This window comes from Bos taurus, chromosome 2, assembly GCF_002263795.3.
Source record: "Bos taurus isolate L1 Dominette 01449 registration number 42190680 breed Hereford chromosome 2, ARS-UCD2.0, whole genome shotgun sequence".
Taxonomy (NCBI): domain Eukaryota; kingdom Metazoa; phylum Chordata; class Mammalia; order Artiodactyla; family Bovidae; genus Bos; species Bos taurus.
In genome coordinates this window covers 5,188,306-5,214,605 of record NC_037329.1, presented here as the reverse complement: position 1 = coordinate 5,214,605, position 26,300 = coordinate 5,188,306, and the positions used below count along the sequence as shown (strand labels likewise).

General features: G+C 35.7%; 1 protein-coding gene across 3 annotated transcripts in view; it reads right to left on the bottom strand.

The window, feature by feature from the left end:
- The window catches only part of MAP3K2 (mitogen-activated protein kinase kinase kinase 2), a 97,778-nt gene that overhangs the window by 33,620 nt on the left and 37,858 nt on the right, over nucleotides 1-26,300 (bottom strand). For all 3 annotated transcript variants that reach the window (XM_059877694.1, XM_059877692.1, XM_002685232.7), the window contains exons 2-7: nucleotides 15,181-15,249; nucleotides 11,599-11,717; nucleotides 10,925-10,965; nucleotides 9,109-9,208; nucleotides 3,670-3,783; nucleotides 3,200-3,287 (exon numbers count right to left, since the gene is read on the bottom strand). In XM_059877694.1, coding sequence (XP_059733677.1) covers nucleotides 3,200-3,287; nucleotides 3,670-3,783; nucleotides 9,109-9,208; nucleotides 10,925-10,965; nucleotides 11,599-11,717; nucleotides 15,181-15,187 — 469 coding nt within the window. In that variant the 5' untranslated portion in view covers nucleotides 15,188-15,249. The remainder of the gene's footprint in view (nucleotides 1-3,199; nucleotides 3,288-3,669; nucleotides 3,784-9,108; nucleotides 9,209-10,924; nucleotides 10,966-11,598; nucleotides 11,718-15,180; nucleotides 15,250-26,300) is intronic.

Below are 26,300 nucleotides of genomic sequence, written 5' to 3'. Positions count from 1 at the left end.
AAATATACACTCAGAACTTAATGATTGATTTTAGCAACTGATCTCCAATTTTGATTAAAAGTTATCAGAGCACTCATGTCTGTAAAACTTCAAATGTTTTTTACTCTTTTCTAAACTCCCACCTTAATGTAATAGTCATTTATACTTGTTAGGTAGTATGTTCTTCTGCCTGCTGACAACTGCATTATGAGGTTGATAACACAATGAAAAACAAAAAGAAAAGAAAGTTGCTCAGTCGTATCTGAATCTTTGCAACCCCATTATATAGTCTGCCAGGCTCCTCTGTATAAGGAATTCTCCAGGGAATGACATTGGAGTGAGCAGCCATTCCAGGGGATCTTATATTTTTAGATAAATGCCACTGCTTCTTCATTTCCAAAGGTCACTGGTACCCTGATATATGTTACCTTTTAATGTAATTTATGAAAGGCATCATGATCTATGTGATCATGTGAAAGTATGTGAACTTCACAGTCCAACCTCGGTTTAAATTCCAGTTCCAGTTATTTACCAGCTCTGTCTTTGGAAAAGCTATCTAATCTCCTTGAACCTGTTTCCTCATCTGTAAACATGGGACTAAAGCTTTCCTTTGCAAAGGTGCTGTGATGGCAAAACTATTCCTAATGAACATACGCCGTGCACATTTGTCTACAGGATGTTCTTTGCACTGCCTCTCTTTAATCTTTAGAAATCTAAAGTGAGATTTACTTCTTAGTCATTTAGCCAATATTAGAATGTTTCCAATTTGGAATGCTGGATTTTATCCTTGGATACTTAAAATTAGGCTTCTGGTGGCAAGCCACATTCCTGGAATTTAAATTTCTTCATAGTTTAGAGAATTAGAGACACTAAAATAGCTCATCTCATTGTGCTATGTTTATTAACACAGTTTCTGTGCTTTCCTCCTAATTTTTTGAAATTAAAAAAGAGATTTGAGGAAGTTATGTGAGCATTTGCATTCTGGTCAAATTTCAAGCAAAAAAGCCTCTTGCCTCATGTAAAGGGGTCACTAAACACATGTTGGCATTTGTTAGTGGAGAGAGAGGGAGAAAGAGAACAAAATGATTACCAAGAGATACACATAAAAAAAGATAATATTCTACACTTGATTCTAAAATTATTAGGAAACCTCTGAGCCAGGAATTGATTTGGACTTTGCAACAACTATGATCACAATGTCCCTAATGTTTTTATTCCTTCCATAAGCTCTTATTTACAAAAGAAGATAAATACTCATTACTCAAAGCACAACAGGGAAGAAAAAAGGCTTTGAAAATTTCTTTATCTCCTTACTTGATAACCTATATTTTTGAAACTTTCTTAGTACTGGATATTTCAAAGGTCAAGACCTTCACACCAGCATATACTCCTGTCCCAAAGAAGTTCTTCTTCTATCTTTTGTGAAAATAATTAAAGGAAATAATTTTTAATAAACAAAGGGAAAAGATAATGGTCATATCTATCAAGCCCACTTCAAGCTTAAAGAGGTGCCAAGAAAAGACTAGTAATATTATACTTTACAATTTCCGTTTCTTTTTATATGGCACTGAAGTCAAATAAGAATATTTATTAGCAGAGTAAAAGTGAGGCATTCAGCACAGTTTTAAATGAAAATGAATTAAAACTGCCAATTTAACTAATGTATTTAGCTTGTTCTATCTAATACAACTAAGGTGAACCGGCATTTTTTTGCTTTAAAATGATAGGTACTATAATGATAAGAAAAGGGAATACAGAAAGAAATCGATGATTAATAACCGTCATGCTTTCTAGTTTGAAAAGCTAAATGTACTTTAAAGTGTTCTCTCAACTGTCTGCTGCAATAATCCCATGATTTAAAGATGAGGACAATGTTACTGGCTGCTGGTTAATTAGAGAGCTAGAATTTGAACTCAGATACTTGTAATATTCTTTTATCAAAAATTATATAAAAATAAATACAAATGAAGATAAGCAACTATTATTATTTTACTTGTATATTATCTCTGCTGCTCATATTTCTAACACTTTGGAAACCCAAAGTGAGATTTAACATAAAACAGACACTTGGAAGGATGCAGTCGTAAAATGGGCTTCTCTGATGGCTCAGATGGTAAGGAACCCGTCTGCAATGTAGGAGACTCAGGTGTGATCCCTGGGCCAGGAAGATTCCCTGGAGAAGGGAATGACTACCCATCCTAATACTCTTGCCTAGAGAATTCCGTGGACAGAGGAGCCTGGCAGGGTACAGTGCATGGGGCCATGAAGAGTCAAGACATGACTGAGCATGCATGCACGCACGCAGCAGCAAGTCATAAATAGTTTGGGGGGACAAGACAGAAGATGAGTAACAAATTCATAAATGTTTTGGTTTGTTCACACGCCAATTTAACCTTTTCTTTCATTACTAACAATCCTCTTCAATCACCAGTCTTAGATTCCCTTTCGCTTTCTCCCTGTTCATCTGTTTTTATCTCCTTCTACCTTCCTTCTTTAAATCCATCTCTCATGTTTTCATGCTACCTTTAATGCCCATATTCACTGCCCTATCTGTTAAAAACATTTAGACCAATGTTTTTTGAGCAATATAATGTTTTTATCATATAAAAATGTAGAATATCAATGTTTTATACAAACTCAAGAAGATTCACAGAACTGGCGAGTTCAGAGCACCTCTACCCAGCCTATGTTTCTCTAATAAGCCTCCTTTAAAAAAAAAATTGCACATAGGATCCATTTTTCTATCATAAGCTTAATTATAAGTGTATTTTTAATGACTACTAAAGTAATTATAAAGCATAATCTGCAAATTCTTAGCAATCTTTATTTTGACAGCATTCCTGGCAATAATTAAAACTTAGAGAAAGGCCTATGAACTTATTAGTCCATCCATTAACTTTAATATATTGGAATTACTTTTAATTTTTTCCCTTTATTTTTACAATTAAAACATTTTTTAGGTTTTAATTTTTTAAAAATCAAAATACCCCATGTATATAAAGAAAGGAAATATTTAAACTGGTGACTGCTAATCCTGTTAATACTTGAAGTAACTTTTCAAGGGACATCAGATACTAGCATGTAGTTAACTGCAATAAACTGCAAGGAGTAAAAAGATAAACTATTTATCAGGATTATGTACAGGTGTTGCCCTACATTAAAGAATGGAGATGAAGCTGAGAAATAACCCATTTCATGATTTAGACTCTAGCTTTCTTACCTACTACAGAAAGTCCTTTTTTCCTCTCTGCTCCAAATACTGTATTATCCAAATCTTCTAGTGATGGCAATGGCTCTAAATTAGTAGCCTAAAGAGAAAAAAGGAAGATGAATGTTATTCTTCTCCTTTAGGGTTTTAATCAGACTCCTTCCCCTATCAAATACAACCCAAGTATTCTCTGTCTGGGTCTTAGCAAATTTACTCTTTGAAATTTTAAATCTAATGTAATTCTTCCCAGGTTCTCAGCTGCTATTAACATCATATGTACAGTATATTATACTTATTTGTAATTTTGGCTATATAGTTTTGAGGAGCAAGGATACTGAACTATAGCAATTACAATGTTTAAGTTAAAATTTAATCATACTGAAAATATATCAATGATTATAGAATATAACTATGTTTCATACATTGTCTTCTTACAGGCATATATCCTATAATCCTCACTGAAAAAAATTCCCAGTTCATACCTGTGCACTTCCATTTATTACAAGTAATATTTTGAGGCTCTTCATATGAATACTACGATCCAGCAGTTCCACAGCCTTGTCCAAGTCATCTTGGGTGGTTAATGGAATTACCAACTAAACAAAAAGGAACATAAGGAATTGTGTAGCCATCTCATCAAGTCCTTCCAGGAGCATCTCCATTATTATGGAATTATCAACCTCAAAATACTTTGCTCCTTGTCAGTATAATGAAATTCTGAATGAATACATGTATCTAGGTTTTTTTCTTCTCATCCTACCATCACTGAAATCATAAAATGAATATGAATAAATTTTTTGCTTTCTTATACATTAAATTTTTCTAGAAAACATATTTAAAGATTAAAGATCAATTTTCTAGGATATTTCCACAATATCGTTAAACTTAAGTTATAGTCTCTTCACCTCAAAACAGCATTAAGGAACATAAACAAAAACTATATAAAAGTATTATCTTTCACCTGCACTGATGAAATTTTTATTTTTTAAAAATAATAACCAGAGAAATGCATTCTCACCAGTGTACTTACCAACATATAACACGCAACTAAGCACTGGTGGCAGATGCCGTGGCGGGGTGCCACCAGTACTGTGCCCGCAGTCTATAGCCCACCTTGCACTGCTGTCCCTGACCATGGCAACGTGGCCACCGCCATCTAAAGCAGTAAGCTGAACAGGTGAGCCACCCTCAGTAAGCCCTGGATGCTGCACTCTGCTTTCATCAGTCCTCTTACGGATCAGACGTTAAAAGCGACAGAAGCACCTGAACAGTCTGTGAGGGAAAAGCAAGCTTCACACTACTTAACAAAATACTTGTTTTAAATGTAAATCTACTGTCTCGCATACAGGGCTGTCGTTACCATCTTTCTAAATTCCATATATATGCGTTAGTATACTGTTTTGGTGTTTTTCTTTCTGGCTTACTTCACTCTGTATAATAGGCTCAGACAGCAAAAGAGACACAGATATATAGAACAGTCTTTTGGGGGAGGGGGGGATGATTTGGGAGAATAGCATTAAAACATGTATAATATCATGTAAGAAACGAATCACCAGCCCAGGTTCAATGCAAGATACAGGAAGCTTGGGGCTGGTGCACTGGGATGACCCAGAGGAATGGTATGGGGAGGGAGGTGGGAGGGGCCTCAGGATAGGGAACACGTGCACACCCATGACGGATGCATGTTGATGTATGGCAAAACCAATACAAATAAAGATAAAAAAGTAACAAAAAAAATGTAAATTTACTAGCTAAAGACAACTCTGTCAATAATCTTCAAAGTACATTCCATTTCATTAAAAGGACAGAATGAAAACAAGCAAACGTACTCCACACTTGTGAGCCTGCACTAACACAAGCAGTATACAGGCCATGCGAACGTAAAGGGCCAGTGAACTAGGTAAGGGTGTTGTGCAGTATGAACACCCAGCAGACAAGGGTTTCCCCTAAACTAGCAGTGAAGGCAGAGCACAGCAGAAAGCAACTTCTTGGTAAATACTGTCTGTCTAATAAATATCATAGGGTAAAGCTTCATCTGTACTCAAACCCACTAGCTGATATGGTGTGAACTCGTTCTCTGTAGATTTCTTTTATGAAAACTACCCCTTGTTTAAGAAAGGCTGCCAGACACAAATACAAGGCAGACTAATGTGAATTACATCATACAATCTGCCTACCCTCTCTCAGTACTTGAAATTATATTCCCAATTTCTGTTCATAGCAAATTTTATACTGTTACAACTTATCTACTATTAGGCCCTTTTTTTTCCTGAGAATTTTTTCTTAAAACAAACAAACAAACAGAATAGTAACTGATATCAAAAAAACAAGTCTGATCTACTTAATTAAATTCCTTCCACTTTTCTATCAATCATGAACCCTTTGTTCCCATCTTTAATAGCTTTTAAACTAAATTTTAAATACTAGAAAACATTTTAAAGCAATGATAAGGATTGTTCTGCCAATTTTCACTTAAGGAGAAAACCTGAATATTTACTTTAACTACACATTATTTATAATTGTATTGTTTACTTCTTCAAGGAAAAGATACTAGTTTAAATCACAGTAACAGAATATTAACATAAATGATTCTACAGCTTGCTAGAGTGAAATCTGGACATTCTGGAGGAGCCTGGAGTGGCACCTTGGTCTATAGCTCTGATGTAATCTCTCATATGTGCTAAGGGCACCTGTTACAAATTTTAAAACAAGAACTAAAAGTCGAGAACAAGTTTCACCTTTTCTAAATTATACTAAATAAATTACCCAATATTTTCTTGTTTGGTGAATTCACTTCAGTCTCATTCATAAAATCTATTTCCCTCAAGCTTATTACAGGTACATCAGTTGTATGTTAATAAAAATAATTTCTGGAAAGGAAACAAAAAATTGAGTCCAAAAATCTCATTAAATAGAACCTAAATTTGAAATAAATGAATTATCTTTTAACTTTACATAGTGAAACATGAAAACAGTTCATAAAAAGGTTCACCGTCTACCTATCTAAAATGGAGAAAGTCTTAGAAAATCCACTTGGCCTGCACATCCCCGTCTATGCCCTGTGACAATACATACCTGCCTGACACTGTATAAGATAAAGATCCAATCCCAGCTTAAATTGTTTCAATTCTGGTAAACCAAAAAATTCTTTTAGAACAGAGGATTTTGTACTACACAGGAAAAAAAAATATTTATAGAACCGGAATAAAAACAGTATCAGTGAGTTTTCTGCATGTCTACAGGTCCATAAAACTAACACCTCTTTTAAGTCTCTCCCTAGTACCCCCACTGTCCAAGAACACACACCAGGCTTGTCATTTTGTGAATCAGAACATAGCTAACTCAAAAATCACAGACTCTCACAGGAACTCAGAGCGGCAGGAAAACGTTAAGCAATGTAATGTTGTACCCTAATGCCTCCTCTACCATACTTTTGCCAAGAGGACACCCAGATATAAACAGCAAAACCACTCTAAGAATCCTTCAGAAAGCATGAGAAAAAGAAGCTGATACGGAGAAATTTCCCAATTTTTGGAAAATGGGAGCAAGTTGCTAAAACCTAGTCAATCAGCTCTACGTCAATCCTCAAGAAAACCCTAGAAAATATTATATGCAGGCACCCCTGCTTTAGAGCACATCACCTATGCTCTTCACAGATTCTGTTTTTTCACAAAGTGAAGGTTTGTGGCAACCCTGCCTCAAGTCTATTGGCACCATTTTCCAACAGCATTTACTCCCCTGTGTCTCTATGTTACTTTCTGGTAATTCTTCCAAATATTTCAACTGTTTTCATTATTATTGTAACTGTTATGGTGATCTATGATCAGTGATCTTTGATGTTACTATTGCAAAAGGATTATAATTTGCTGAAGCTTACAATGATGGCTAGCATTTTTAACTATAAAGTATTTTTTAATATCACACACTTGAGAGACTATAACACATGCATAACTGTACTGGGAAAACAATTCATGTGACTGGTTCTATTACAACAGTCACTTTATTGTAGAGGTCTAGACTGAACCTGCAGTATCTACAAGGTATGTCTGTAAACAAACTGGGAGAACTCAGAAAAGGAAATGGCAATTTTAAGAGCTCAGACAGGAACAATATCAACAAATCATGCAAAACTAACCTAATTTTCTTGACAGACATACTAGGCTCACAGGTCAAGGAAATATTGTAGTCAATGTACCTTGGCATTTGAAAGTTTTCCATGACACAATTTTAGACCAAACAAAACCAAAACAAAGATATATCTGGGTTCCCCAGAATCGTACCATGAGATAAAGATTCAGGTATGTTTATAAAAGATACTAGGAAACACTGGCAGGGTAATCGGGAAGACAAGGAAGAGAGGAGGTCCATAAAGGGTGTACCACCCAGCAAGTTGGCACGGTGGGCAAGTGGGGCCCATCCATCCCCATCTCCCACCACATCCTTGAGCCTCGTATCACCAATCCCCATTCCCTCCCTTATGTACTCAGGTTACACCCTACAGTCGTATCTCTGAGAAGTCCTCAGAATCTCAGGGGCAGGCAGTTGGAAATCAGGCTAGCACAGACACAAATAAGTGTCAAGACAGGGCCAGGCAAGAAGAGGTGTTCATAGCTAACCAAAAACCCAAAAAGTATTTGAAAAATGATATTTTAAGGTATTACTATAGTATGGTACTCATCACTTTGTTCAGAAACACTGTTTGTTTGGATACGGATTTTTACTTATTCAAAATACTTTCCACTTTATGAGTGATATCTTTAGACAAGCCATATTTGCATGTTCTCTTGCTTTAAAATGACAATAATTCATTAGAAAATCTAATATTTCAAATATTTTTATTAGCACAATGCTTTAACATTTGCAAAGTACTTGCACGTTTTCTAATTTTTACTAAACTTCCCACTGTCACTCCATTACCACTGACATTTTTTTCTATTCCTGACACACAAGTCTTTTCCTTCCCAGGATCTCTGTATGCTCTGCTCTCAAGCTGCTCTCTACCATGAATGTTATTCCCCTCAAATTCTTTGTAGGGTTGGCTTTTCATACTTCAAATCTCAACAATCAAGTATTACGACCTCATTTAGCTCTTCCTTAGTATTAACTAAATAAGACATATACTGCCCTTGCCTTTATCCTTTATCATAATATTTTATGCATTTCCTTCAAAGAATTTACATATTTAAACAATTCAATTATTAACTGTCTACTTCTACTACAAGTCTATAAAATTCACTAGGGGCTGCAATTCATAAATCATAACCATCATGCCTTGCAAATTCAACAGATATTTCTGAGAGGGAAAAGAAAATAAATTAACCAATTAACTAAACTGTCCCTAGAAATTTTTAAATCTCAAGATCTTGATCTGAGATCATAGGATCTGAAAAAAATCTCAGAGATGTGCAATCCAAATTTTACAGAAGGCTCAAAAGGGATTCCCCAGAACACAGAGCTCCTTAGTGTCATAGTGAGCCCCTGAGATTACATACTGACTCCCAAACATAATCTAATCACATCCTTACCAGTATGAAAGCAATCCTTTAAGCTTTAACTAAACTGTCCAACTACCAAAGCCCTGTTGTCTCTGTAGAAAAGTATACAGTATGAAAAGGACAGAGTTCATCAATAAAGAACAAAGAACAAAAATAAAACATAAACAAGCAGCAAACTTCTAGGCGATACATGCATTTCCTCCTTTAACAGATTCTCAACTGTTGCACAGCAGCACCTTTCAGTACCTTCCACGATGAAAAAATGCATTTTAATGAGTTAAAATTTACTACTGATATCTTATTCCTCTAAAACAGCACATCTGTATCGATGCCCAAATAAAAGCACAATCATCCTAAAACAATCTCTTAAATAAACACACTATTTTTCCAAAAAAAGAACTTGAAAGTTAATGTGCACATGTTTACCTCATTATTGGTATAATGCAGATCCATAGACTGTCCAAAGGCAATTTTAGCTTTAGACCTCAGGTCTTCCAGTTTAACTGGTCTGGGGAACTGAAGGATTCTATGTAAACAGAATTTTAATATATTTTATTTTCTTATGCACAGTTAAATAACTTAATCGTAACAGTTATCTCCTGAATACAGAAATACAAAATCAAGTTAAAATACAAATATTCACTTTACTTACACATTACAATGGCTCATTTCTGATCAGGTGCACTAACATTTTAACACAAAGTTCAAGAACTCTGAAGTCTGTTCTAGCCTAATAAAAATTATAAAAAGGAAATACTCAAAATACTCTGCAGTTTATAATTTGCACTGTTATTTATAAGAATATTAAATAACAATGTAAAATGTTCATTTTGGAAAGTGATTAATAACTACATCATGGCCATACGATGAAACTGTTAAAAGAATAAAGTTGTTCTCTGGGAATCCAAGTTCTGATTTCTGAACTCTTATCAACTCAGTATTTCTGAGTGCATGTGCACGCACACACACACAAACACACACATACACACATATATATCACGTAAGCATACACATCCCAAATAAATATTTTTAAAGAATTAAAAATTTTTAATCCTAGAATTTTCTTCTTATTTCACAAAGGATTGACTTGTGTTGCCCCTAGGGACCATGCCTCTAAGCTTGGAGACTATCTACTAGACTTGTAAGTTTTGTAACAGGAGGGATCATGCATATTTCACTTTATTCCCTTTATAGCCCAGCATATAGTAAGTACTCAATAAACAGTGCTCAATGAACTATAACAAAATTGAGAATATATCCATAAAAGTTGTAAACAGGAAAAAGTAGACAGGACAATACTTGTATGATGTATCTGCATCCCCTACTCCCTTCTTTTCTTTAAGTTTACTTATTTGTTAAAGTCCTTATTGAATTTGTTACAATATTGCTTCTGTTTATGTTTTGGTTTTTTGGCCCTAAGGCATGTAGGATCTTAGCTCCCTGACCAGGATCAAATACACAGTCCCCGCATTCGAAGTGCAGTCTTAACCACTGGACTGCCAGGGAAGACTCTCCACCTCTTTTTTTTTTTTTAATCTCTGTGTAAAACATTTTTACATCTTCAGGTTATATGATCTGTGAGCTTTTTAAAATCCTTAAGACAGATAGATCTTTCATTAAATTAATGAGACACTAATAATAGAAATAAAATTCTATCTTCTTTAACATCTACGAGGTCTTGTCAGCAATTCTGTCGTCAACCACCCACCACTGCGACCATTTCCACCATTCCACTGAGATACAAACGTCCAGGTGAAGGGTAGTCGTCCACCTTTGCTAAATAATTTACAGTCACCAGTCCAACACTTTTCTCAATGTTACTAATACAGGTCAAATGATTCAAGTTTTTTCAGAATACTCAAAATTGTGAATTTAAGTCCATACACCTAAAATCTGTATAGTATCTGAAGAGATGATAGAATTATAAGGAGAAAAATATTTAATTTCCACTGAGTAAAAATGTTTTTAAATGGTAATATTTAAAACTGCATTACACAATGACCTGACTTATTTCCTAATACTGCAAAGTAAAAACATGATTCACTTCTGATGCTTAGCCTGAAATTTGATAGACTCTATCTTAAGTACAAGTACACATTACAGTTACCAACAAGGACTATTCCATTCTCAATTTGTAAGCCATGAGAACCTACATTAAAATCTACAAAGAACCTCTACTATCTTAAGTAGGCCATGCATTTGATTAAATCAATGAACTGATATATAATGCTTCCTTCCTTACCTTTTTTCTCCTCTGTGTTCAAATTTGACTCGAACATCATTCTGTAATGAAATGATAAGTCATGTCAGAGATGAGATAAAATTCCCAGAATTTCTAAATCACTTTTCTTTTTAGTCACTCATTTAAGATAGAGCAGAGGGGGAAGGAGATTTCAATCAGTGTCAACTCCAATCACCTGACAGTTTCTACCAAAGAGCTGAGTTGAGAATTAGGTTGCTTAATCTGGGCTCAACAGGAAAGAGCACCAAGATCTATTAGTGATGGCATCCCCAGTATGAGACATTTACTAATTCTGTTAGAGAGCAATACAGAATACTACACTTCCACTATCTATGTTAGATGTTCCAAATAAATTTCATGTATGAGAACCAAAATTATCTTCATCTGTAAATACAGAGAATAGTCAGTTATTTAAGTAAAAGCCATTTGTGTGTGTTACATGCCTTAGGAATTGGATGAGATATTTACTCTAGAGAGAAGTTACCACAAATGAAACTATCATTAAAAAAAAAACTGACACCCTTAGAGAAAAATGTATGACAAACAACAAAATACTTGATTCAAAAGTATAAAAGCTAATCACTTCAAACAAGTACTCTATACAATTAGGATATTCAAAGAAGATAATTCACAGAACAAATACATATTTACTAAAATATTACTGAGACAAATACCTGCTTTTTTGGTGATGAGGACTTTGTTTTTCTGGTTTCCTGTAAGGATAATGCTGGTCGACTGGCCTTATGAAGAACAGCCAAATCTTGCATGATTGAGTTCAAAGCTTGCTGATCATCTAGGTATTTTAAAAATAAAACACACACAGAACTGTGATTTCAATATGTATTTATCATAGACATCAATACAAAATTTATAATACAACTCAATGCATCTAGAACACTTTTAAGGCCTGCATTGGTTTTTTTGGTAAAAGAAAAGCTTAGTTATTTAAAAACTGAACATAAATAACATTAAAACTGTACTATATCAAGCGCCTGCCTCACACTAGGTGTTCACACAAGACATTTATAAGGCAAGTACAGTCCTGACTCTTCTCCTGATGTAACATCCTCGGATATGGGTCAAAACAACCCTGTTATAACAAATTCTTTTCTATGACTCCTAAACAAAACATCAACAAGACATCTAAAATCTTAATTAAAACAAGTGGAGAAAAAATAAATACCTTTCTCTAAATACTATCATTATTTAGCATGTATGTTTAAAATACAGAATTCCTTTCAGAGTTTTTCATCAGTACTTCAAGTCAGAAACAAAGAAAAGCTGTATCTGTAGATAAAGGGCTACTGATATTTGGATGTGGTTTTTTTTTTTTTTTTTAATATCTTTACCATAAGGTTCAACAAGACTACATTAACAGACTAATGACCTCAACCACTAACAACTTAATAGGTATCAATGCAAGAAAAATTCACTTCTTAGAAAAAAGTACTGAATCCATAAAACTGAAACAATCATGAACCATGAACTTTTAATCTTTTCCAAACATACCAAAGATTTCTTTCTAAGACTATATAAGCATGAGCATCCTAGTAATGATAATTGTATGATCTCTGGACAATTTAATTGATCTTTCACTAGTAAATCAATTCTACTAATGATAATCAACAATTGGTCAATAAAGGAACTGAGGGACTTTACAGCTTACATTTTACAATGTAACCATTTTTGGTAATAATAATTTATGTTCCACAGCAGTAGTAATTAAAACATGCTTTATCCTGTAAAGGGAGATCATTAAAAAGAATTTGGCAAGTTAATGGCTTTATCAGTCTTTTGAACACACAAATTGCTTATTTCTCTAACATTTAATTTTTTTACAACACTCAATATATTCTGTTCTATAGTGAAACTACTTACATACTAAAATTAAAATTATGGCTCCAAAGGTTTTGTTAACAAATTCCAGGTCCAGAGAAAATTTTAATCCTTCAAGAAGTATTGTTTGTGAAATAAAATTTCTACATAATATTAGCTTAGCCAAACAGTAACTGAGCCAAATGGGTCTATAACGTAATTACAACATGTGTGCTGTATATGGGTCCAAGCCAGACTATGTCATTTATTGATAAAATATAAATCCTTCCTTAGAAAATACTATGAACTGGAATGAAATTATCTCATATAACTTTCTTATGAAAAGTAAGACCCGTAATTCTACACTGGGGAGAGGAAAACTTTTAATACCTAAACGTATCTATGTCCTAATTATTTTCTTCTTTAAGCATGTGAATTTAGGCATTTTCAAAATATTTCATGTTCAACATTACATGTTTAATATTATAACACCAAAATAAATTCTTGGGAAGGCTTTGGCTTAAATCTCTTATCACGTTTACATATATTAACTCAGTACATGTAATATATACTCAGTATATTACATGTACTGAGTTTAAAGAAATGAATACCATTGCCATTGTACATGTAAAAAAGTAGAGAGGGCCACTGAATAAAAGTAACTTCTCAGGGAGATGACATACAACTGAAGGGTTACTTAACCGAGTTCCTTCTTTTTTCTGGTTTGAAGGAGAATCAGGTGCTACATAAGTACCCAACAGGAAACTTGCTTTTGATAAGACATAAGCTAACAAATGCCCAAAGGATCAAGCAAAGTGGTGAACTTACACTACAAGCACTGTTCTAACAATTCTAGACCATTTCACTCTATTAAGAATCTCTATGGTGGTTACAGGTACCAGCAAGATTAGACAGGTTATAAACATCACAGGATCATGAGTTGCTCTATATGGCAGAGAGGCTGCTCAGAGGATCCCACAGTCTGACCAAGAGTCACACAGAAGCAGCAGTGGATTTCTGACACACATTAAGAGGACGTTTCATTGTTGAGCACAAACACAGAAAATGTTTGGGAGGTAATAATTTCAAATAAAAGATTTATCAGAAATGCTTAATTTATTAGCTTTTATGGTTCATTCATTATACTTAAAGTATTTATAGGAGAAAATCTTCAATTAAAATTCAAGTATCTGTGATGCATCCTTCTAAATAGTCACAGTTTCTTGAGACTACCTCTGTAAATGTTTTTAAGCAATGACTGTACTTTGCATACTATGGTGAGAGCAACAAAAATGAAAAGCTGGTACGAATTCAGTCAAAGTTCCAATTTGGAACTGGAGGTGAAGGTGACAAAAGTGGAGCATCTGGACCACCTGATGGCACTGCACTCCTGGTTACAAAAAGAGGAAACGGAAGAGAAATTTAAAAAGTAGGAAGGTAGGGGTTTTGCCTACACATTTACCACAACAGACACACTGATGTGTGCTAGCCCTTCCAGTGAAGAACATGGACAAATTTAAGCTCTTTGGCTCTAATGTCATGTATATACATATAAGACTGAATAATATCTTTGTTAAGCAAGGGATAGGAACACTGTGACAAAGACAAACATTGGCAAATACATGTCAGAATTAAGATATTGGTATAAGATACTGGTCTAAATTTAAAACCTCAGCTTCCAACTACACAGTCTATTTTTCCCCATTAGGATAGGATGGGCCATTTGCTCCATTTCTTTCTAGTTTTTCCCTGTCTAATCCCTGCCTCACATTGGAACCCTCAACTCCAAGGAGAAAAGGAGGGGGAAAAAAAGAAAGTACAGAAGAAAACAAAAAGATATATAAACTTAACCCCCACAATCCATTCCCATACTTTGGCCTTCCTTTCCATTAACATTATATGACACCACAGAAAACTCACAAGAGTTGTAAAACATATCCTCCTTGAGCACCAATGATTTACTCCTCTAATTCTGTTATAAAGTTTTATGATTCACTATTTTTATGCAGCTATTTTCTTTAGTCTATCTATACTACTATACTGCTGAGTAATTATATAATAATTCATTCCTCAGCCTTTACTCAATCTTTAAAAGTCAGGTTTCTTTACCAAAAACTTTATCTGGCCATCAGACTCTAAGAAAATCACAATCCAAAAAAATAAATAAATAAAAGAAAGAAAGAAAAAATCACAATCCATCTTAACAGTTTATTTTGAATGTCCACATCATGTCCTGCACAAATTGGTTATCCCAAAACTGTAAAAGTCAACACAGTAAGTGCTTTAATCGAAAATCTATTAAGTAAATAAATGTAAAACATTATATAAACCTACTAAATCATAAGATTTCTTCCTAAGAAGCTCATCATACACACAGAGAAAGCCCCCACCCCATATTATCCTTTAATTATAGATGAGAAATGCTTTTAGTTGGAACTCACCCATCATGGCAATCAGCTTGACTACTTGGAAATTAGGGAAACGGTTCTCCCATCAGCATTCTCTGTGGCCTAAGGAGGTAAAAAATGAACACGGTAATAGTAAGAAGGAAGAGAAGAGGGAGCCATAAAAAAAAAATCTACAAGTAACACTAATGAGAATGTACAATATTAATATTTTACACATTTTTATGGGGAAAGTGCCTTATTCTTCCCAGATATTCAATTATTGAGAATGAACTAAAAATCATTATGACTTTATATTAAATTTATTTCAATATTGTTCAGATTCCTGTCTATCTAAACTAAAGCAAAACAAAATGGAACAATTGTTGACAGTTAAAAAGCTTAAGAGATAATTGAATAAACTCAAGCTCCCACAAGGCAGAGGCACATAAAGATGAATGGAAAAGGTCATGTTTAGAGACAAAAAGGAGGATATCAATAAAGTAGTAAAAGCCTACAAAAATTCTCTCCTCCATAAAAGAAAAAATTATCAGAATCAACACAAAGGAATTAACCAAAAGTTTGCGGCCATCTGGGAAGAAATTCTGTAGTCTCAATAAAAACAGAAAGCCTTGTGGTGTTTTGGCCTTCCCTATTCTTATCTTTCCACCCTTTACTTCCAGCTCCAAATTAGCAATTTAAACCAACAAGCCCAGAGATTTCCCAGACAGTCCAGTGGTTAAGACTCTGTACTTGCAATGCAGGAGTGCAGGTTTGATCCCTGGTCAGGGAACTAAGGGGACTCCTAGGTGGCACAGTGGTAAAGAATCCGCTTGCCAAAGCAGGAGACATCAACAGATGCAGGTCTGATCCCTGCATTGGGAAGATCCCTTGGAATAGGAAATGGCAGCCCACTCCAGTATTCTTGTCTGGGAAATTCTATAAACAGAGAAGCCTGGCAGGCTACAGTCCGTGGGGTCACAAAGAGTTAGATACATCTGAGCACATACATACAACTGGGAACTAAGATTCCACATGCTAGAATGTGGCCCAAAAACAAAAAGCCCCAACAAGCCCAAAGTCCCCATGAAAATGAGCAGCCCGGCAGCCACTGAAGGCAGAATGAATTCCCCCAAAATTATTATATTTGACCTATCTAATGGTTTGCTGATAGACCCCCATTTGAAAGGCTGCCTTTATTTAACCTGACTTAAAGCTTTTCCAACGCGAAGAGCTTGGGGTATTTACTGAAAATCAATCAAGGACAACTGTTACGTATCTCAACTGTCAGAGGTTGGGGAAAAAATAGTTGGGGCAGGCAATACATTAAGAAAAAAATTTTCTAGAAAAGCTGAAGAATGAGATGTCAGTAGGGAACTCTGAAAATCTCCTACAGATTCCTAGAAATCTAGAAGTTATGCAAACGCCCAAGGCTGTTGCACAGTCAAGAAAGGCCTTTCACCTCTGGCTAACTTTGAGGCTTTGTGCAGCATTAAGTGAAGCACGAGGCCGAACTGTAAATGCCGGACACACACACACACACACACACACACACACACACACCCCCCTTGAAAGACTGTGAGACTTAAAGGTTCCAAGTATTTAAGGAAATGTGTCTAATCACGAGCTGACAACTAAACTAGGAGCAGTCTTCAGGGACCACATACAACAGAATACAGACTTTAAAAAATGAGTTCTGAAATGTCATTAAACAAACAAACTATAACAACAAAAGAAATACAGGGGAGGGAGAAGAACCGGATTTCCAGAGGTGGTACATTAAAATATTTTAAATGTCCAGTTTTCAAGGAAAAAAAAAAAAACAAAGACATTGGTCCATACACAGAGAAAAAGCAATCAACAGAAACCGACCCTGAAGAAGCCCAAATGTCAGACTAACTAGATCTGTATCAAAATTCCAGATTCCCTTCAGCATGAACTACATTGTTTGTACAAGCAGTTTAGGCACAGTAAGCCATTCGTGTCAGTTAGGCAGGTGGGAACTCTCCTGAAATCCAAGTTTTCAGATGCCAGCAACGAGCAGGCCTCATAAGCAGTTATTTCAAGGATAAGGAGCAAGGTCTACTGTAACTCTTTTTTACACAAGCAGCAGGAGGAAATTAATAGACAAGTTTAAAGAAACTGCATAATCAATAATTATAAGCATGCTGTTCGGTGTGTATTATGTAGATGTAGTTTATATAACGACAACAGCACAAAAGACAGACAAGGGATGGAGTCAGAAGGAAAGTTTTGTATGCCACTATAATTAAGTGGTATTAACTCAAACTATATTGTTGTAGGTTGAGATGTTGATTTTAATCCCCAGGTCAACCACTGAAGTGCACATTTATTTAAATGGCAAAAGAAACAAGAGAATTAAAAAGCACACTAGAAAATATCTATTTAACAAAAAGAAGGCACTAATGAAGGAATGAGGAACAAAGAAAGATATAAAACACACAGAACACACCTGGCAAAAATGGCAGAAGTAATCTTCCCTTTTGCATAATTTTATATATATATATATATATATGTAAGCAGAACAAACAAAGGCAGAAATGAGCAGACTAGGTTAAAAAACTTGACAACTACATACTATCTACAGCAGACACATTTTAGATTCAAACACAAAATAGATTAAAAGACTAAAAAATACCATGCAAACAGTAGCCAAAAGGCTATACTATTAGCAGAAAAATGGAATATATTTCAAAATGGTTATTAATGGCAACGAAGGATATCTACAGTGAAAAAATGGCCAACTTATCAACAAGATACATAATTGTAAACATGTATGCATGTAACAACAGACTCTCAAAATACATGAAAAAAGATATGAAATAATTAAAGTAGGACAGTTGGAGATTTCAATGCCTCATTTTCAATAAAGGATAAACAAGTACACAGAAATATCAATGAGAAACTAAAGATTTAAGTAATGCTATAATATGCTATATAGATAAAATAATTCTATTTAGATATAGAGCATATCTATAGTACACTCAACCCCAAAAGAGCAAAATACACATTTTTCTCAAATGCATGTAGAACATTTTCCAGGACAGATCACATGTTAGGCAATAAAACTTATATCAGTAAGTATAAATAGATTTAAGAAATATTCTTGGCATATACCCCAGAGAAAAGCATGGTCTGAAAGGATACATGCATCCCAATGTTCACTGCAGCACTGACTCAGAAGCAACCTAAATGTCCACCAACAGTGGAATGGATACAGAAGATGTGGTTCATATATACAATGGAATATCACTCAATCATTGAAAAGAATGAAATAATGCCATTTGCAGAAACATGGATGGACCCACATATTGTCATAATGAGTGAAGTCAGACAGAGAAGGTGAAATATCATATGACATCCCTTATATGCAGAATCTAAAAAGAAACGATACAAATGAACTTATTTACAAAACAGAAATAGACTCACAGTCTTGGAGAACAAACTTATGGTTGCCAGGGGTGAAAAATTCGGGGAAGGAATAGTTAGGGAGTTTTGGATCGACATGTACACACTGCTGTATTTAAAATGGATAACCAACCAGGTCCAAATGTAGCACAAGGAAATCTGCCCCATGTTATGTGGCAGCCTGGATGGGAGAGGAGTTTGGGGGAGAATGGTACATGTATAGGTGAGTCCCTTTGCTGTCCACCTGAAACTTATAAAGTGTTAATCAGCTATAGTAGTGAGTGAATGTGTCAGTCGCTTGCTGCTAAGTCGCTTCAGTCATGTCCAACTCTATGCGACCCCATAGACAGCAGCCCACCAGGCCCCGCCGTCCCTGGGATTCTCCAGGCAAGAACGCTGGAGTGGGTTGCCATTTCCTCCTCCAACGCATGAAAGTGTAAAGTGAAAGTGAAGTCGCTCAGTCGTGTTTGACTCTTAGCAGCCCCATGGACTGCAGCCTACCAGGCTCCTCCGTCCATGGCAGGAGAAGCATTTTCATTTCCTCCGTCCATTTTCTAGGCAAGAGTACTGGAGTGGGTTGCCACTGCCTTCTCCGTCAGTCGCTTAGTCTTGTCCAACTCTTTGTGACCCTAAGGGCTATTGCCCACCAGTCTCCTCTGTTTATGGAATTCTCCAGCCAAGAATACTGCAGTGAGTAACCATTCCCTTCTCCAAGGGATCTTCCCAACCCAGGGATCAACTCAGGTCTCCTGCATTGCAGGAAGATTCTTTACTGTCTGAGCCACCAGGGAGGCCCTCATTGGCTATGCTGCTGCTGCTGCTAAGTTGCTTCAGTCGGTCGGACCCAACTGAAGTCGGGTTCACTCTGTGCAACCCCATTGACGGCAGCCCACCAGGCTCCCCCATCCCTGGGATTCTCCAGGCAAGAACACTGGAGTGGGTTGCCATTTCCTTCTCCAATGCATGAAAGTGAAAAGGGAAAGTGAAGTCGCTCAGTCGTGTCTGACTCCTAGAGACCCCATGGACTGCAGCCTACCAGGCTCTTCCATCCATGGGATTTTCTAGGCAAGAGTACTTCAGTATAAAAGAAAAAGCTCAAAAGACAAAAAATAAGTAAATGAATGTGCAGGAATGACAACAACAAAAACTACAGGTAAATCATAATCATAAATATTTATAAAATATCTATTAAAACAAAATGTTATCAAGCCTTTCCTAACTGTAGAAATTTATAACTTTGAATATAGAACTTTAGACAACCATATGCATAAAAGGCAAACCATAAAGCCAAACAGATTTTTCCTCCTTTTGGTCAAGAGAATAAAAATATAATTGAATAGAAATAAAAGAAAAAAGATACACAATGTATGTTCCCTGACAACAATGAAATGAGAAACTGTTAACAGAAGGAAATCTGGGGGATTTACAAACATGAAAATTAAACACACTCCTAAAGAACTAATAAGACAAAAAAGAAGTAACATGCAAAATTAGAAAATGCTTTGAAATGGATGAAAATTTTAAAACATACTGAAAAGTATCAGCTGCATCTAAAGTATAATTTAGAGGTAAACTTGTAACTGCTGGGAATTTGCTGGTAGTCCAGTGGTTAGGACTCAACTCTCTCAATGTTGAGTTCAATCCCTGGTCAGCGAAGCAAGATCCCACAAGCCACACAGCATGCCCCTTCCCCAAAAAATCAGAGACAAATTTATAATTGTTAATGTTTATATTAAAAAATAAGAAAGATCTCAAATCAGTAACCTAAACTTCTACCTTAACAGATGTAAGAGCATGTTAAGTCCAAAGCAAGTAGAAGGAAAGAAACAATAAGGATTAGAAATGGAAACAAACCAGAAAATAAACTCACAAATTTTTTAAATCAATGAAACAAAAAGTTGGTTACATGAAAAGATCAAAAAAACTGACAAATTTTTAGCAAGATTAACCAAGAAAAAGAAAGGAGGAGGATTCAAATATCTAAACTCAGGAATTAAAGGAGAATTACTACCAACCTTACAGAAACAAAAAGGAAAAGCGAACACTATGAATAATTGTACATCAGTGAATAAGACCACGTGGAGGAAATAAAGTGACTGAATCAGAAATTTTAAAGCTTTTCACAAATAAAAAGTCCTAACCCAGATAGATGGCTCAAGCATTTAAGGAAGAATTACCACCAATTATTAATATTTTATTACCCAGGATTACTCTGATAATCAAATCAAAGATATTTTGAGAAAACTACAGATTGATAACTTTGTGAATATAGAAAAATACTAACAAAACACTAACAAATCTAATCCAGAACATTAAAAAGAGGGATTCTACACCAGAAACATATAGGATATAACCCACAAAAGCAAGGTGGATTCAGCATACAACATCAATGTAATAAAATACAGATAAAAGAAAGATACATAATCACCTCAATAGACAAAGAAAATGCAAGTGCCAAAATCCAACTGCCTACTCAGAAGATAAGGAAGAGAAGGGAGCTTCCTGCAGCTGATCAGGGCAACCATGAAAAATCTGCAGCTAACATATTTTATGATAAAAAACTGGATATGTGCCTCCTAAGATCAGAGACAAGGATTCTAGTCTTGCCAGTCTTATTTAATATTGTACTAGAGTCCTAGTCAGAAAATGAGGCAAGAAAATGAAATATTTGATAAAAGGAATTCAGACTCAATAAGAAGCAAAACTATACCTATTTGCAGACGACAACCTTGTATACAGAAAATCTAAGTTCACAAAAACAGTATTAGGGTTAATGAAAGAGGTCAGCACAGTTGCAGGATACAAGATCAACATTTAAAATTACCAGTTGTAAACCTATGTCTGATTCAAGTTGAGGTCTGACAGAAAGCAACAAAATTCTGTAAAGCAATTATCCTTCAATAAAAAATAATTTTAAAAAATCAGTTGTATTTCTACACACAAGCCATGAATAATATAGAACTAAAATTTACAAATAAATTCCACTTATATTACCATCAAAATAATATAATTCTTAGGAATATATTTAACAACAACAAGTCTTGTACACTGAAAACTATAAAACGCTTCTGAAAAACATTACAACAGACCTAAGTATCTGGAAAGACATTCCATGTTCAAGGATTGGAAGAAATGTTTTTAAGATGGTAAAACTCTCAAAGTCACCTACAAATTCAATGTAATCTCTATCAAAATTCCAATGACCTTTCTTTACAGCAATGAAAAAAGTGATATTTAAATGCATATGGAACTAAAAGAGACCCTGAAGAGCCAAAACAATAGTGAAAAAGAAAAATAAAGTTGGAGGACTCACACGCTCTTGATTTTAAAAATTACTACAAAGTTATGGCAATCAAAGCAGTGGGAGTACAGAAATAAGGAGGGAGACTGGTGAAACAGAAGGGAGAGTTCAGAAATAAACTCCAACATCCATAGTTAAATGAGTGCCAAGAGAATGGGGAAATAATAATCATCAATAAATGGTACTGGACAACTAGATATCCACACGCCAAAACAAGAAGTTAGACTCCTACCTCACACATTATACAAAAATTAATTCAACATGGATCAAACACAAAATGGAAAAGCTAAATGTATAAAACTCTTAGAAGGGAACAGAGGTATAAACATCATTTTTTACCTACCACCCTGCAGAACTTACCTAAAGGGCACACATTTTTAATATACATTTTACGTATGCATTCACCCAAATAACCACAACAGATAAAAATATAGACATTCCCAGGACCCATGAAGACTCCCTTGTACCTGTCCCCTGTCAGCCATCATTACCCCATAAGGGAACCTTCATCTTGACATTTACTGCCATAGATTAGTTTTGCCTTTTAACATTTCATGCTAATTGAAACATACAAGACATATTCTTTGTATTTTTCTTTTTTATGTTTTTGGTTGTGCTACACAATTTACAGGATTTTAGCTCACCGACCAGGGGCTGAACCCATGCCCTTGGCAGTGAAAGCCCGTGAAGCCCTAACCACTGGACCACCACGGAACTGCCTGTATCTATTTTCACTTGATATCTTATGTCTCTGGAATTCTTCAACATACTCTGTACAAGTATTTTATTCACTTTCATCACTGTGCAATATTCCATTATAAGCTTATACCTCGACTAATTCACCCATTCTACTACTGGTGGACATGAAGGCTGTCTCCAGTTACTGGCTATTACAAATAAAAGCTCTATGAACCTCTTGAACATGCCTTTCAGTAAACATACACACATATTTCTGTTGGATATATATCCAAGGAGGGAACTGCTAAATCTCCAAGACATGCATATAATTACCTTCAGCACTTATGGAGGAACATTTCTTCAAAGCGACTGTGTTAAACACAGATACTCTCATCAGTAATGGAAGAGAGTTCCAGTTCTTCCACATCCTCACCAACCCTAGCAGTCATTCTGGTGGCTGTGTAATGTATTTATCACTATAGTTTTAATTTACACTTATCTGGTGATTAATGATGTTGAAAACCATTTTCATTGGTTTACTGGCCATTCTGATATCCTCTTTTGTAAAGTGGCTATTTAACAAGCCTTTTGCACATTTAAAAATTTTAAATACAAGAACTCTGTTGGATATGTTCATTATGGTCTACGGTCTATGTCTTAGCTTTACACTTTGTTTATGGTATCTTCACTCTAACAAATCTAATGTAGTCAGTAAGTATACAGCGGAGAATTTGGGCAACTCCTTAATGAGGTGATTAAGATTAGCATCACATATAAAAGACAGATGGACATTCTGTGTCTCAAGGTTTAATACTCTGAGAAGGAAACAGCATAAACTAAGCAGCTTTCTGAGACTGTATAACCTAAATATAATTAAAGAAAATTCAGACAAAATGAGAAACATTGCATTTAAACAAAAATGGAGATGGCATTCCTCAAAATGTCAATCAAATAAAAGTCAAAGAAAGGCTATGAAAATGTTGCAGATTCAAGGAGAGTAAAGAGACACAGCAACTTGATCATTCCTAAACCTAGACTGGATCCTGCACCAGAGAGAAACTGCTATATAGGCCATTATCAGGTCAAATGATGAAACTGGAATATGTATAGGAATTATTTCTTCAGAAAGTCTACATTCCAGTTACTACTGTCTCTGCTATCCTCCTATTTTTATGCTATGATAAAAATGTGCATGTGTGTTCTAGTGATTATTAACTGGCATAAAAGACATATTAGTAATGAGTTTTTAATCCACAAAACTGGTGGGAATTCAAATATATGGACTGCCTAAAACACCAGAGAAACACTCTGCTACTCTGCATGAACAAAATATAAAAGCTTATATTCTTTATTGTTTCATTAAAAAAAATTTTTTCTTATTGAAGTACAGTTGATTTACTACATTGTGTTAGTTTCTGGTGTACAGCAAAGTGATTCTGTTATACATTTATACACATATTCTTTTTCATATTCTTTCTCATTATGGTTTATTACAGGACACTGAATATAGTTCCCTATACTATAAGTTCAGTTCAGTCGCGTTCAACTCTTTGTGACCCCATGAACCACAGCATGCCAGGCTTCCCTGTCCATCACCAACTCCCGGAGTTTACCCAAACTCATGTCCATCGAATCGGTGATGCCATCCAACCATCTCATCCTCTGTCGTCCCCTTCTCCTCCTGCCCCCAATCCCTCCCAGCATCAGGGTCTTTTCAAATGAGTCAGTTCTTCTCATCAGGTGGCCAAAGTATCGGAGTTTCAGTTTCAGCATCAGTCTTTCCAATGAATATACAGGACTAATTTCCTTCAGGATGGACTGATTAGATCTCCTTGTAGTCCAAGGGACTCTTCAACAGTCTTCTCCAACATCACAGTTCAAAAGCATCGATTCTTCAGCACTCAGCTTTCTTTATAGTCCAACTCTCACATCCATACATAACTACTGGAAAAACCATAGCTTTGACTAAACGGACCTTTGTTGGCAAAGTATGTCTCTGCTTTTTAATATGCTGTCTAGGTTGGTCATAGCTTTTCTTCCAAGGAGCGTCTTTTAATTTCATGGCTGCAGTCGTCATCTGCAGTGATTTTGGAGACCAAAAAAATAAAGTCTATCACTGTTTCCATTGTTTCCCCACCTATTTGCCATGAAGTGATGGGACCAGATGACAGGATCTTAGTTTTCTGAGTGTTGAACTTTAACCCAACTTTTTCACTTTCTTCCTTCACTTTATCAAGAGGCTCTTTAGTTCTTCTTTGCTTTCTGCCATAAGAGTGGTGTCATCTGTGTATCTGAGGTTATTGATATTTCTCCCAGCAATCCTGATTCCAGCTTGTGCTTCATCAGCCCAGCATTTTTCATGAAATACTCTGCATATAAGTTAAATAAGCAGGGTGACAATATACAGCCTTGACGTACTCCTTTTCCTGTTTGGAACCAGTCTGCTGTTCCATGTCCAACATGTCCTAACTGTTGCTTCTTGACCTGCATACAGATTTCTCAGGAGGAAGGGCAGGTGGTCTGGTATTCCTATCCCTTGAAGAATTTTCCGCAGTTTGTTGTGATCCACTGTCAAAGACTTTGGCGTAGTCAATAAAGCAAAAGTACATGTTTTTCTGGAACTCTCTTGCTTTTTCAATGATCCAGCAGATGTTGGCAATTTGATCTCTGGTTTCTATGCCTTTTCTAAATCCAGTTTGAACATCTGGAAGTTCACGGTTCACGTACTGCTGAAGCCTGGCTTGAAGAATTTTGAGCATTATTTTGCTAGTGTGTGACATGAGTGCAATTGTATGGTAGTGTGAACCTTCTCTGGCATTGCTTTTCTCTGGGATTGGAATGAAAACTGGCCTTTTCCAGTCCTGTGGCCACTGCTGAGTTTTCCAGATTTGCTGACATATTGAGTATAGCACTTTCACAGCATCTTTTAGGACTTTCACAAATCTTTTAGGAGTTGAAATAGCTCAACTGGAATTCCCTGTACTACTACACCTTGCTTTTTATCTATTTTTTACATTGCTGTTGCTGTTAAGTTGTGTCTGACTCTTTGCAACCCCATGGGCTGCAGCACATCAGGCTTACCTGTCCTTCACTATCTCCCAGAGGTTGCTCAAATTCATGTCCACCGAGATAATGATGTTATCCTCTGTCACCCTCCTCTTTTGTCTTCTATCTTTCCCAGCATCAGGGCCTTTTCCAATGAGTTGGCTCTTCACATCAGGTGGTCAAAGTACTGGCGCTACAACTTTAATTTTAAACACAGAAGCTTCTAACAGTTAATTCCAAATTCCTAATTTATCCCTCTCCCACCCTTTGGTAAACAAGCTTGCTTTCTATTTTTCTATATCTGTGAGTCTGTTTCTGTTTTGTAAGCAGATTCATCTGTGTCATATTTTAGATTACACATGTAAGTAATATCATACGATATTTTTGTTTCTGTATATGACTGACTTTACTTAGTATGATAATCTATAGGTCTATTCTTGTTGCTGCAAATGGCATTACTTTATTCTTTTTTTAAGGCTGAGTAATATGACCAACCTAGATAGCATATTAAAAAGCAGAGACATTACTTTGCCAACAAAGGTCCGTCTAGTCAAGGCTGTGGTTTTTCCAGTGGTCATGTATGGATGTGAGAGTTGGACTGTGAAGAAGGCTGAGCGCCGAAGAATTGATGCTTCTGAACTGTGGAGAAGTTGGAGAAGACTCTTGCAAGTCCCCTGGACTGCAAGGAGATCCAACCAGTCCATCCTAAAGGAGACCAGTTCTG